Source organism: Cajanus cajan, chromosome 4, assembly GCF_000230855.2.
Source record: "Cajanus cajan strain Asha chromosome 4, NIPB_CcT2T_4, whole genome shotgun sequence".
Taxonomy (NCBI): domain Eukaryota; kingdom Viridiplantae; phylum Streptophyta; class Magnoliopsida; order Fabales; family Fabaceae; genus Cajanus; species Cajanus cajan.
In genome coordinates this window covers 75,249,303-75,264,421 of record NC_138520.1, presented here as the reverse complement: position 1 = coordinate 75,264,421, position 15,119 = coordinate 75,249,303, and the positions used below count along the sequence as shown (strand labels likewise).

Genomic DNA, 15,119 nt, shown 5'->3' with positions numbered 1-15,119 from the left:
ACAAAAAAACAGGTAAAATGTCATGCAATTACTTAATTAAGTTAGTAAATAATTAAAGGTAAAGTAATATTATTTTTTTGGATGCTATAAGGCTTTCCGCTCCTTTTTACTATTATTTAATAATTTTAATTGTCATGCATCGTAAGCATAACGTATTATATGATTAATTAATAAAAAAAAAATTATTATAATTTTTCAGATAATTATTTTATAAATTAATAAATTTATTATAATAATTTATTATTAGCTGATTGTAAAACTATTTTATATTATTGACATATACTCTCGTGTACAATATTTTCTCTTCTCTGATTACAAGCCACTGAAATCCAAACTTCAAATCATTAGAAGCCGAAGTGGATCAAACTTCATTCTAGGTGTGTTTCCCGAGTCTGTAATTGGAATAGAACTTTTTTTAATGAATTTATTAAAACACTTAAATTATTATTAATTTTATAATTTTTATTTCTTAATAATATTTATCATAAAATTATTTATAAAATTTTTAATAAATCGATTCAATTAATAAAACTATTAACTTAATTTAAAAAAAAAGGCGACAAACCCGATGAACGACTTTCCAAGTTAATATGGACAGTGGACACCCCCTTGGGCTCCCAAATGGAAACGTTGGGGGAATAGAAAGGCCTTAAATGGGTGACAAGAGTTTGGGCCTGATGTTGGGCCTCTATCATTTTCACCCGTTCCCAACTTGTCTATTTTAATATTTTTCTTCAATCATTTTCTTTCACCTTCCCTCACCGTGTCTTCTCTCATCAGATCTAGTTCCCACTTCCCTCACCTATTATCCTCCGCTGCGCGTCACCTTCCACGCGCCGCCTTCTGTTGCACTCCACGCCGGTAACTCCCTTTTCGCGCTGCCACACTTCAATACTTTTTCTTCATTCCTTAGTTTTTTTTTTTTTTTTTTTTTTTTTTTTTTTTTTATAATTTTCGTTATGTTGATTTAGCGTTCTAATCGTTTCGTTATCAAATCATTGTTTCTCCATGTTTTCCTTCTAAGCATTCTCATCGCTTCCTTTCGTACACTGTATATGTATTCTTATTTTAGTTTAGGTGTTTCCTGATATTTTCCTATTTTCATATTCTGTTATTGTTTTTTTTTTTAAGATTTTTTTATTTAATTTATTTTTTCAAAATTTTTAATTGCATAAGAGGGTGAATCTGCTAGGTTCTAACCCATCAAACACAGGGTAGGGATTTTTTTTTCAAAAAGGGAAAAAAAATGATCCAATTCGCCACGTTCCATTTCAACCAGGGCATGTCCCTACATGTTTTCTCAATACTAGTTACAATATGGCTATGTTGTTTACTCTCTAATTTGTGTTGATATCGTTATACAGTAGCATCATCAGTTTCCCAATCTCTATGTGAAGTGCTTTTTTTCTTTCATTGCTCTGTTTCATGTAAAACTAAAACAGCATACAAAAGGGTGTTATAATTGTTTTTTATATATCAAATGTTTTTTCGAGGCATGGATGTTGTTGTTGTATGCTGATGGATTGAGTTTTAGGATGTCTTCTAGTGTGACAAGATGAGTATTTGCGAATTATGAAGGTGAAACATTAGCAACGAAAATCAATTTTGCTACTAAATATAAATACAAGAAGGTGGAATGAATACAAATGAGCAAATCCGTGATTGATGGTTCAAGTGTCAACATGTTACCGTTTTAGTTCTTTAACTATATTTGTCAGCAAATCAGTGTCTCAAAGATACAAAATACTGAACCTTCTGACTTTAGTTTTTCATGAGAATGAATGCAGTGATGTTTAGATGTTTAGGAAACTAATATGGTTACAAAAATCTGTGGACTATTTATGTCGCAATTGATTACTTGTGCCTTGGAGTATCAATTTAGGGTTTTGTTTCTAAAATTCTCTTCATATTCATTTTTTTGTTGCAAATTATTTTTCAACCTGTTTTCCTCCTTTCCACTTGCACAACTAAGCGTACCCTGTATATGGAAAGAAAATATTTGGGTATTTTTATATACTGAAGCAGCAGAATCTTTTCAAGGATTATCTAGCAGTCATTAGGATTTCATGATGGATGTTGCAAGAGTTGTGTGATTGTTGCTTGTCCTTTATTTATGCGAAAGCTCTAAATTCTGTATCTATTTACTTGTTCATATTATTCTTGAATTAACATGAAGTTTGTGAAGATGAGGATTTATGGAGATCGCACATCGATTAGTGATGTTGTCAAATTAGAGAATATAAGTAGAGACAATCTTTATTTTATAAACCTGTTTTGTAAGATTGAATTAGACACATAATTCACTTTCTAACAAGGATAGCCAAAAATATCAACATTTTTATGCAAAAAAACATCTGGCTCCTTTTTTTTTTTTTTTTTTTTTTTTTCTCTTTCATGATGATAGGAAAGAATGCTGTTTGAGTCCTTAAAAATGAATCATTATGAGTTTTATTTGACGTGGGAATTAGGTTTTCGTATTGAAGTGTTTATGCCGAGCCCTGCTTTTGAAATGTCTTGATATTTTATTTTTCATATGTTCTATTTCATTTTCTGGGAACTCCCAAGATGTTTACATTTTTGGCTTCTTCATTGCAGTGTATAATCAAGAGTATATTCAATTTTTTGTTGCAACTTGGAACTAACAATGGCATCTGAAGAAGTTCTGAAGGCTGTTTTCCCTTTCCTGGAGGGTGTTGATCTTGCTTCTTGTATGGGTGTTTGTAAGCAGTGGAAAGACATAGCTAAAGATGATTTCTTTTGGAAATGTTTGTGTGGCAAGAGATGGCCTTCAATCTGCAAGAAACCTAACCCTCCAACTTTAACCTACTACAAGTTATACAAAACCTTTTATAAACGGCTGCATCGTAGAACTCTTCTCCCTCCAAGAATTTCTTTTGATGATTTGGAGTTTTTCATTGACATTTGGGCTGAAAACACATTACTCTTCTCAGAAGTAGTGCCTGGCTCTGTCCTTCAAGTAGGTTTTAAAATTCCAGCATCTGGAGTTTGTGACATGCTCAAGTTTCAACTGGAAGGTTCTGAATACAAGATGACTTTTCCTGTGGAACCTAGGTTTACTATCCCATCAGGACAAAATCAGAATGTTAGTGTCTCTGTCATGGTTGGGAGGAAGGATTCAAGTAAGGTTGCTCGCATTATAAATAAGTCCATGTTTGATTACATTGATCGCTCATCATATAGGGCCCTGGCTTTTGATTATCTAGACATATCCCCTAGCTACCCTTTTCTGTCTGGCATCCGTGCCTGGATCTCTTTGCTATTCATGGAAGATAGAAATGAAGATCTCATGGATGTATTTGGGATCCAAATGGATTTCTGTGATGTGGCAAATTCCAAGGAAGAAGTCTTGTGGCTGTTGGACATGCTTGACTGGAAGTAAATGTTCGGTGTGATTTCCCCCCATCATCATTATAGCAAAAGTAATTGGACATTGTGATTTTATGTTAACTAGTCTGTTCATATGGGTGCATTGCAAAGTTTACTATCTTATTGTCAAGCATCAGCGATTGGCGCAATTTGTTGGTGTTAATATCTTGTGTGTTTGGAGTATGTAAATACTCTCTAATTCAAATAAATGGCTTACTTTTTAGCTTGTACACTAGCACGTCATATTATTTTCATATTTATTTTAATTATTTTTAAAAAAATAAAACAATTTTGGATCATTATATAAATTACTTATCATAAATTTAAGCTTAAATTTATATGTTTAAAACTATTTATTTGTTACAAATTTTAAGTATAATATACAATAAAAAAAGTATTTATTTGTTGTAAATTAGTTATATAAATAAAATTTATATACCCTGTAAAACATAGTGGTTATTAAAAGTGATTGTTAGTAATGTTGGATATAAATTACTTCTAAACTAATTGATTGTTTTTAATTAAGATAAATAAAAACTAACACCTAGATTAAAATGTGAAAATATTTTAAATATAAATTTTCGATTAAATAAGCACTTAATGGATACACATGATCTGTAGCATATTTCGTAAATAACACATTTAATTTTAATTTTAATTTTGATCATAAAATTACATTTTTCAGCGAATACAATTCATGACTATTAAGAAAGAAAGAAAAAAAAACTAATGATTACATTTTATATATATATATATATAAATGAATGTTATATACATGAAGAATATTTGAATTCGCTCTTATACATTATCGCTTTCATAAAAATAGGGGTGAAAATAATAACCAACTCTTTATATATTATAAATAATTACTACGCTACTTTGAAATCAAAATAATTTTTTGTCTTTCTAGATTCCAATAGTAACACAATTTATTCTAACCGTGGTCAATTATTTAGTGTATGTTTGGAATTCTGCAACAATCCACCTCATCCCTTCTTTCTACATTTGCCGGAAAGGGAGATTTTACGTTTCAAATCACGAATGTTCGATAATACTTCAATTGTATTTCATTCACACCACATAATACTAGAAGAACCAAAAATCCAAAATTTCCCGTAGAAATAGAACAATCCTAAGGTAAAAAGCCTATGTTTGAATCATAAAGAAAATAAATAAATAAGAAATATACATTGTTACATAATACAGTGAATTAAATAATATCACCAAAACAATATCTGAATATTTACCCTGCTAATTAGATTTTACTTAGAAGGGAAGTTCACAAAAAAAAAATAATAATCTTTCAGGTATTTGTCCACTTCACCATTTTGGTGAAAATTTTCAAATAACTTGTGCCATTTCAATCTTAACAAGAAAAAGAAAAAGGACGTGATTACTAATATTTTTTCTTCGAAATATTAAGAGCAATTTTAATAGAAGTTGTTTGTCCCATGAAGTAATTAAAGTCCCGGTTTCTTGTCATTGGAAGACTTTGACGTGGCAACATGAGTTGCTTGAAGAAGAGAGAAAGTTGTTTCCTCAAACAACCGTTCCTTACCAGATTTCAAGCAGATCTTATTGAACATATTTTGGAACGTTTCAGAAATAATAATGATAAAAATTAATTTCGTATAATATTTATGTATTTACTATTATTTTATTTTATTTTTAATATCTACTTATTATATATTTTTTCTTGTAATTTATTTTCTTTCATTGTAGTGCAATTGTCATTTTTAATAAAAATTTAAATTTAGTTCATAAATAATTAGAAAAACAATTTAAAAGTTGAATTTCTTAAAATTTCTTATCATTGAAGTAAATTTGTGTTTAAGTTTCTTAATGCTGATATGACATACTAAGGATCACTTTTTTCATTTTTCAACGCATAAAACAACTCAAATGAGTTACTTTCATTGAAGATGCCATAAAGAATACCATCAATTATTCCTATATATATTGTCTAAAAATTTTAAATCACCAATTATACATTTATGTTATATAAGATTTCTTAATCGGAATATGATATGAAATTGAATTTGAATATATATTAATATTATTATTCAGTTTGAAGCAAAATATACATTTATATTATACATTTAGTTTGAATGTTTAAACCATAAAAACGGTATAGGTCATAATTTTTTTAATTGCTATAATTATTATATATTAAAATAGATATGTTAGTACTACCAACTAATTGAATCAGGAAAAAACTACATAGCGCATGCTATCAAATAAAAACAAATGTGTTTTTTTTTTTTTCACACTCACAAAAGGATTAAAACACCTCTCTAACATCTTTAAAATATTAATTCCTCCCTCCTAAACTTCATTTTTTATTCACTAAACTAATATTTTAATTCTGAGACAGATTGATTTTGCCTTATAGTGGGTGTCATCAGAGTGTTTCCGTACTAAAAAGTGTCCAAATTTCAGGTCTCAAAAAGGAAGAGAAAAAAGAAACTTCAACATGCATACAATCAATTAACTTGGTTCGTTTATTTCTATAACTGTTTTTTGCTACACGACATCACTGGTCACATATGATTAGATTTTGGTAGGCTAAAAGTTTTGGGGACTTTCATGGGTCTGTCCGAATTGCCAATTGGAAGGAACAACATTATCAAAATTCAACTTTTTACCATCACTAGTAGTAACCGAAAACGACAAGCTCTGGCCCACCAAATTAGAGCCCGTAAGCCAATTTTGTCCCCAAGCCCGTGACATGGAAGCCCAATTAGCTTTAGAGCCTTTGATGCTAACTTGAGTAACATCACCAGCGTTGCCAACGTTGTAGATCAAAACTAGGAGCCAATAAGGGTTCCCTTTGAGTTGGAACTTGACACCACCGGTTTTGGTGCATGGGACACGTCGATATTGAACTGGGATGATCCCTGCTTTGTATATGGCGATTTTGGTGAACATTTTCATGGACAAGTCGAAGTGTTCCATTGGAGGGTTGCACCAATGGTCCAAATTTGGAGGGTCATAGTTGGGGGGACAGAAATTTGTTGCCGTTACTTTGATTGTGCCTCCGTTCTTTATGCACCAACTGGGGTCGTTCACACACTGGATCTCAAAACATGCCCCACAACTCACCCCATTGTTGAATAGAGCTGTGCTTAGGGCTGTGGTTTCAAGCCCATACCCTTGTTGGAACAGATCGCCATAACCACAAGCACCCTCTGCATGTTTCATTTTAAAATTAAATAAATCTAATCAATTAACACAATCATATCTCTAATCTTTAATATAATAAAAGAGATCTCCTCATTTTTGGTGCTTACTTTGTTTAGACTTTCGGCATGAGTAAAGTTCACGATCATTCAGATGGATAAAATAGATGAATAGAAAGAAACTAATAAATACGATAGATTATGTGATAAAAAAAAAAAAAATGAAGTGAGAGATACAGAAAATATAAGAGTTATATGGTGTTTATCTTTTCCTTTTCAAGAAAAAGAAGAATCCTCACATAAAATCAATATTTCCTTCGGTTATTGAATTTCTCTTTGATTCATAAATATAATTTTCTTTGACATTACTTTCTTATCCTTTAACCGTTATTACAAAAAAAAAACAAATTAATTAATTCAATTATCTTTGTTTTAAGAAATTGGCCTTAATAATAATAATAAAGATATCACCGTTTAAGTTCACATTTTTTTAAAATAAATATAATATTAGTTTGAAGAATTCACAATTAAAAATAATGACTAATATCTACTGAGAATAGTATGCGCGCACAAATTAATTAATACAATTGTGTTTGTTTTAACAAATTAGTATTGACAAGGATGACAATTATAATAATAATCATATCCCTGTTTAAGTTTATTTTTTTTAATAAATATAATATTAGTACAAAGTATTCATGATTAAAAGTGATCACTAATATTTATCAAGGATGGTGAATGTACAAAAGATTGATATTCCTCATCAAACATATTTTACTTCACCTTTAAGATCACTCTTTCAAGAATTGTGAATATACACAAGATAAATATTTTTCTTTCAATATAACTTATTTCATATCTAAGACCAAGATTTGAATCATAATTTAAATAATATACAATTTCATTAAAGAGCACAAGATATTATTACTTATGTTGGCTAATATTGATTGTTTAATATTGTTCACTTTGCTTAAATTTTTTGAGTGCAAATTAGTTTTTAAATTATTTTAAAGATGGATTAAGATTGATAGAAAAGATATTCAATAGAAAAGGAAAAGGGTAAAAAGAAAACGTAAAGACATGATAAGATAAAAAAATTGAAGAAGAATAAGAAGAAGAAAATTGAAAGTGAGATGGCATGAAGAAACTACTCACTAATTGTTATTATAAATCATTACACTAATTTGTTTCAACCTTTCACATGAGTTACATTGATAAAGATAATAAAAAATAAAAAATTACACCCACTACGTATGCGAAAATTCAATTTCGAATAATGAAAAATATAAACAAGATCATGAGAATATTGATTGTGATTTTATTTAGATAGAGTAGCAAAGGGGAATGTTTTAATTTATACTTACGCATTGTCTCTCCACCTTGCATGTCACCATAGAAGGTTGCATGCGCAAGCTTCCAGTTGCTGCCGAGACTGGGACTGGGATTATGACCACGACGACTGTAGAGATGAAGATGATGGTGGTTCTGACCTTTTGACAAGAGTGGTACAAAGAGAACCATGAAAAAGACAAAGGGAACCAAAGAGTAAAATCTAGACATGACCATGACTATAGTGTGATAATGGGAGGTTAGTGATAGATTATAAAATTAACCATTGTTAATGAAAAATGAGTGGTATTTAAAGGAGAGGGACTACTGCTACATGCTACAATCTACATGCTACTGATCAGTTCAGGAAATTAATCAAAAACAAATATCGCAGATTTGATTTTTAATATTTGAATATTTGAAAGCCATTGTTTTAATAGCTGATAAGGAAATAACTTTTTGTTGCCATACAAGCTTGATTTGTGGGGCATTTTTATAGTAAATCGATAAATGAATTGCGATTGTATAATTATTTGCTTATTTTAATTTAATTACAATTTACAAAATCACTAACGATTCCTGCAGCTGCATAGCGATGTCAAGATAATGATGGTCTTTATTAACCTAAAATTAAAAATAAAATCACGGTATCTTCAAGTTAATTTATTGCTTAATTGTTGCCCCACAATGGTTATAACCTTAATAATTTATTCAATGTACATGGTTTTCCTCTTTATATAACGTATCCATGTAATGTAATATATATATACACATAACGTATCTTCGCGTTCCTATGTGTAACGTATCTTTATATATAATAATTTCTGTCAAAGAAACTAGATTAATATTTATAATAGGATTCTTCTTCTCGATCACGGCATATTTTACATTTTAATTCATGAATACATATAACTTTATTATTAATTTTGAGAAAATAGTTGAAAGTAAAAAAAAATAAAAATAAATTGTCAATAAAAAACATATTATCATTATAAATTTATTGAATTTTATAAAAACTACTTAAAAGTTATAGTCATACTAACCAAAATTTGTGATTCGTTGAGTGCTTAGCTATTAACCTTTATTTAGTATTAATTTAGTATTCTAAAACATTAAAAATAATATTTGTCTTTGAAATTTTCCTTTCTTCATGTTTCTTTCTCTTTCTTCAAATTTCAGCATTAATTGTTTTCTATTTTTACAATAATTTTTTTGAGTAAAATAAAGAACACGGAAAACTTTTTATAGCAGTTTCACATTGTCATAACAAATTCCGTAATAGTTTCATACCATAAAAAAAATTGAATAAATTACATTTGCATTGGTTATATTTTTTCAAAATTGCATTACAAGTTTCTCCGTCTTTAAGAATTACAGTGAGTTTTCTTAAAAATAGAAAAGATATTATATTATCCTTTCGATTCATATATAATGTAAGTTTATTAATATATTTGTGTCATCCGACATGTACATGACTTTTAATAATTCTTTTTCTTTCAAAAATGTCCAATTTAATGGATAAGGAGAAGGATATCTTTGGAAGGAAAAATTAATTAAAAAAAGTCATGTGCAAGTCACATGACACAAATATGTTATATCTAATGATTAAGTAACGAAAAACATAAATATTTACTAATATAAGATATCATATAAGTAATAATTGGATATTTGGGCAAGAAGTAAACAACTTAAAATATGAAGATTCCTAAGTGGGATTACCATATAACCACCTGACTTACACACACAAATATTCAAACTGTTAAAACATAAAAATCTTAAGTTATCAATCAAATAAAAACTAGATGTATCAAAACAATTGATAATGTTAATTTTTATTTATAATTATTGGTCATTTTACATTAACAATCAACTTTCCTTTAGCTTTTAACTAGCATAATCCTCCTTTTAATGACTTCTTTTTGTAATTAATTGATATTAGTTACCATTATTTAATTATACTACTAATCCTCATTTTTTGTCTAACATTTGACTTTGAAGTGAATTTGGAGCAAGCTAATCAAGAGAAGACATGTGAAAGTGAAGAAAAAAAGCCCTCATTGAAGATTACACAACATTAAGCATCACTCTACTTACGTCCAACACCATCTTGGCAAAGAACATTCATCTCACCAGCATTCGGTGCCACTTTACTTATGTCCAGCACCATCTTAACAGAGAGTGTCTATCTTGCCAACACTAGGCACCACTTTACTTGTGCTCGGCGTCAAATCTTACTTTCTCTGTTCCTATTTTTATCAAGATTTTTTTTTATTTAAAAAAAATCTTAAATTCTCCTCTCTTTTTTATCCCTTCTTTATTTTTGTTTTTATCAAGATTTATTCTTTTTTTTTAAATACCTCGAATCCATGTATCAAATAATACATAAAGATGGAGACACAATCTCTTGAAGTGTCCAAGGCGCCTTCATGACATGTCCGTTCCTAAAGAGTGTCAGACATAGGAACATGACAATCCCATGACGTGTCCGTGCAACATAAATCTCTATCACTTTTTAATTGCATGCACTCTCTTCTTTCTCTTCACTTCAACTCTTCACTTCAAGACCACATATCTATTTATTTTATAAATAAATATAAAGATACAAAATATTTCTCTTTGACTAATTTATAATAATATTTTAAATATATAAATTATATTATAATTAAAGTTTATATTAAATAAATATTTTGAATATATAAATTATGTTTAAAATTTATTTTAAATATTTCATATTAGGATATAAGGTTATTTTTAACTTTTGATAAAAAAAATAATAAAATTCAATCTAGAAATAAAATTAAAAAGGATAAATAGAAAGAGGAAAGATTACAGAAAAAAAATCATAAAAATGTTCTCATTAAAAAAATTATAAAAACACTCTAACCGAAAAGTAACTCTTAAAAATCCTTTTGTTTAAAATAACTATTATATGTTGAGAGAATTTGTTTACATTTTCCTAATATTATTAAACTCAATTTGGATCAACTTGACTAACTAGAAATCAAATCTATAGCCAATGTGACCCTTTTATCATACCTGACATGCATTAGACTCAGGTTGATGTCATCAACTCAACAATGTTTTGAAATCCGGATCAGAACATTGTTTTACTTATAATTCATCCTTTACCCCCACATAAGCATGCTAAAACAAATTCTTGTAAAATCTGCTAGCAGGTTCATCCTTGAGAAACCAAATGCATGACTTATAAGTTATAACACTACAAAAAAACAAAACTGTTTAGAACTACAAATTCCAATATTCCTTTTGATATGCTGGGGCTTTTATGTCTTGGTTGTCTTTTTAAAGAAGGAATTCCTAAAACGGGACAAATATTATAGCATAAGAAATTTGAATAATGAAAAACTTGGGTCATTATGAGCATCTTGTGGCATGTTATCCAACAAGGGAGGTTTCCATCAACTTCGAAGTTCTGGTACTTCATGGTACAATTACAAAAAGAGGCTGCATGAAGCACAAATTAACATTTCAGTTAGAGAAATTATGCAAAATGTTAGGAGGGAGGGAGAGAGGGAGAGAGGGAGAGAGAGAATACCGTGTCTAAACTGACTGCTTTACCATCCTCAGCCATTATCTCAGTTATTGTTCCTGCTTGATCAGCCTGGAAAACCATGAAAGAGAATCAAGTAATTACAATTTTTATTGGTTAAATAAGTAACTAGAGCTAATGCAGCTGAGTAAGATGAAAGTATGTAAGCAACAGAAACTGTGTGCAATTGTTCATACAGCTTTTAAATGTCTGTTTTTTGTGTATGCTATACTGAGGATGCCTTTTATATGGATCTATGTATCTTACAATATGACACTATCATCCAAAATAGAGAAGTGCTACTAAGCAACATACTCTCTTATATTGCTTAAAATTTATTGAAAATAACAAAATCACGAGTTGGACTCGTTAAATAAGAAATAAGATCCATACATTTGTGATTTTCAAGAAGTTTCAGCTAATAGTAAAGTGTGTGTCAGAAGCATTTCTCTCCAAAGTAAAGAGAATAGCAAAATAAGATAGTAATACTAGTAAAAGTAGAAAGAAAAGCAGAATAATACACATACTTCAATTTCATTCATTAATTTCATAGCCTCGATGATGCAAACGACCTGCCCTTTCTGCACTTTATCTCCAACCTGAAACACAGAAACAGAAACAAAAGAATAAGCCTATCCATTATTTTATTCAGCAAGCATGTTAATAATTAGTTGTAAATAGTAAATACCCATAGAATGATTTCTAAATCAACATCTCAAAAAAAGTTCACTGTTTAAATTACATGTTTTGTTAAGTAAAACTGATACATACCTTGACAAATGGAGGCTCGCCAGGCGCTGGACTTCGATAAAAGGTTCCTGCCATTGGACTTTTCAGCGCTGGATGAGACGATGTGCTTGCTTTTCCGGGAGCAGGTAAGGCTTTTGAAGGTGGAGGGCTTGCAGGAGTGGAAGCAGCAACGGGTGGTGGTGGTGCTGGCGTAGGATGTGTGGGATATGGATATGGATATGGTTGTGACACTGGAGCCATAACAGTAGCTGGTGGAGGCTGTAATGCTTCCTTTTTTCTTATCACGAGCTCACAGTCTGCTTGCTTAAGTTGCAGCTCCATAATATCTCTAGAGTCCACAAGTCTGCCCCCAGAAATAATATAATAGTGTGTAAGGTTGAGTTAGGTCTAAATCCACTTTCATAAGAATATATAAATGTTTCATATACTAATGTTGATTTAAGAACAGAAAACAAACATGCAAATGTATGCAAAGCGCAGCAGCTTAGTCTTACTTAACAAGATCTGAAACTTGATTAATAAATGCAGAAATTGAAGATGCATCAATGGAAGTGCTTGGACCAGAGGGTTTTCCATTATGGTCAACTTTCTCTTCTGGTGAAGCAACTTTAGGTCCATTTGCCTGTACAGGTGCTGAATTTTCGACAGTAACGGCCTATGACACAGAGCAGGGTAACTTAAGGTTATTGTTAATTTAATCGTATGAAGAACTAATTTGCTCATAAGGATTAGCAGACTGTTGACAGTTTTCTTCAAAAGTAAAATTCTACGTGAGCTGAGTCAACTGACCTCATTTTTTTTTGCTTGAGATTTCAAGACAGAAAATTGCTTCCTGTTAAGGCACTGCAGGACATGACAATAACAATGTAACATAAAAATCAGGAAGAAATATATAGCTGCAAAGCCTCTGACACAAGTTTATTAATAGTATTCAGTGATTCAGAATATCACATACATAGAAATGATACACTACTTCTGCTTATGACATGCTGAAAATTTGTGTAGCTGAAAGTAAATCAAGCATCATAACAGAAATATTCATATTGCAGTACATAACATATTGTCAACACAATAACACTCAACAAAAACACAAGGATTCTTTATCATACAATAAAAATCTCAAACACTATTCATACAAGCACACACACGAAACAATCAATCACAGAAAGCGACACCACCACCACATTCCAAAATCTGAACAAATCAACATGGTATTCCTAATCCAAACTTCAAACACAGATTCATATTTCACAAATCCACACACCTGAATCCCATTTGGTGCATTCGAAGATCCAAATGACAGTGATTTCTTCAAGGCCAACCCGCTCCCATACGAGACCATTGGCGCGTTCCGTTGCTGGGTCTGAGAGTTCAGTCCCAAACGAGCAAAAGGAACGCACTTGGGGCAAGGGACCGTGAACGACGCCATTTGGAACCAACCCCACGAATCAAAAACCGATTTTTCCGGCTTCAGAGCTAAAACGGCGCTGTGATCTGCAAGAAATGGTGGAAATGGAAAAGTGGGAATATAAGGGTTTGTGAAGGCGATGAAATCGAGGAATGAAAAAGAGAAAAGGGAAACACTGAATGCAAGGATGTTGGAGATTACAAAGGAGGAACACTGATTTTAACACTGAGGCTTCGATGATAACAATGAGAACATCAATGTCACTCTCAACCAACTCGGAACAACACTACTTTGGCATTCATTTCTTGTCTTGTCTCGTTAAATTATCAATGAATAAAATTACAAACTATTATACATTTATTTTTATGAATTTAACTAAGATGTATTACGGTTTAATTATTTTTTAACATAAATTATCATTAAAATCAGATTTTATATCTTTATAATAATTATTGTAAAAATTCAATTTAAAAATATTTAGAAAGTGAATTGTTGATTATATTAAGAAGGTTTAATTTTTTTTTATAATCTTATAACTTGTATCTTTTAGTCTCTATTGTTAAAAATATTTCATTTTAATTCCTACTCTTATCATTTATATTCTCTTTTTTTAGTCTCTTTTGTTTTTTTTATATGATCTAAAAAGAAAAGTTTAAGCAATTATAAAAATTAAAAGAGACAGCGTTTATAACTTTAGGAATTGAAAAGAAGAAGAAAAATGTATATAGATTAAAATAGAAAATTATTAATTATAAAAATTAAAAAATAAAATTTATAAAATTATTGGACTAAAAAAGTAATTAAAATTATTAAGAATATAAAAAATTTAACACATATTTTTTAAATATCCTAATTTTTTTAAATGACAAAACTCATATTAAGATTTTTATATTATTATTAATTTAAAAAATTGAATAATATTTTTTTTAATCTATACTACATCTATTTCTCATTAATAAAGACAACTTTATTTGAGTGAGGTAGAATAAGTGTGGATTTGAATAATAATATGCAAATAATATTTCTAATTTAGCAATGAATTGTTCATAAAAGTTATTTAATGAAGAAGGCTAGCACAATTGGTACTATTAGAAATCTTTATTATATATGGATACCACATTTCAACTTGAATGTATAATCGATGCTTAAATTCTTTTATAAATAAAATTTAATTTTTAATTTAAGAATAATAGGAATAAGAGTTTAATTTTTATGTATTGTCAATATAATTCTTTACTTATTTTATTCAAACAAAAAATAAAATGAAAGAGAAAAGGAAAATTAAGATAACAAAGACAAAATGAGTGCTAACATGTAAAATCAAAATAGAGACTTATTAAATAAAAAGTAAAAACTTACAAACATTTGTGATTTATAAAAAAAATATTTTTTTTTACACCTAATCAAAGAATATGTTAAAAAAATTATATTAAAGAGAATAATTAACTTTTCAAACACAGTAACTAGTTTAAATTTATATTTATGATTTCAAAATAATCCTTATACTTGCATTGTA

The 15,119-nt window shown here is 29.5% G+C and overlaps 3 protein-coding genes across 4 annotated transcripts; 1 reads left to right on the top strand and 2 right to left on the bottom strand.

The window, feature by feature from the left end:
• Nucleotides 1-701: 701 nt before the first annotated feature.
• On the top strand, nt 702-3,617 carry LOC109802354 (F-box family protein). The gene is made up of 2 exons (XM_020363689.3): nt 702-861; nt 2,596-3,617. The coding sequence occupies exon 2, from the start codon at nt 2,645-2,647 to the stop codon at nt 3,398-3,400; it is 756 nt and encodes a 251-aa protein (XP_020219278.1). The 5' UTR covers nt 702-861; nt 2,596-2,644; the 3' UTR covers nt 3,401-3,617.
• A 1,411-nt stretch (nt 3,618-5,028) lies between these two features.
• Nucleotides 5,029-8,821, bottom strand: LOC109802456 (expansin-A25). The gene is made up of 2 exons (XM_020363836.3): nt 7,931-8,821; nt 5,029-6,575 (listed from the first exon to the last, which is right to left on the bottom strand). Exons 1-2 carry the CDS (start codon nt 8,130-8,132, stop codon nt 5,953-5,955), a joined length of 825 nt encoding a protein of 274 aa, XP_020219425.1. The 5' UTR covers nt 8,133-8,821; the 3' UTR covers nt 5,029-5,952.
• Nucleotides 8,822-11,079: 2,258 nt separating this feature from the next.
• LOC109802161 (biotin carboxyl carrier protein of acetyl-CoA carboxylase 1, chloroplastic) lies at nt 11,080-13,947 on the bottom strand. 2 transcript variants are annotated; one of them, XM_020363395.3, is made up of 8 exons: nt 13,805-13,947; nt 13,460-13,689; nt 12,985-13,038; nt 12,690-12,850; nt 12,217-12,538; nt 11,973-12,044; nt 11,452-11,517; nt 11,080-11,360 (listed from the first exon to the last, which is right to left on the bottom strand). In XM_020363395.3, exons 2-8 carry the CDS (start codon nt 13,622-13,624, stop codon nt 11,337-11,339), a joined length of 864 nt encoding a protein of 287 aa, XP_020218984.1. In that variant the 5' UTR covers nt 13,625-13,689; nt 13,805-13,947; the 3' UTR covers nt 11,080-11,336. The 2 variants fall into 2 exon arrangements, with proteins under 2 accessions (XP_020218984.1, XP_020218983.1); XM_020363394.3 differs by lacking the exon at nt 13,805-13,947 and having other exon boundaries at nt 13,460-13,798.
• Between the last annotated feature and the right edge of the window lie 1,172 nt (nt 13,948-15,119).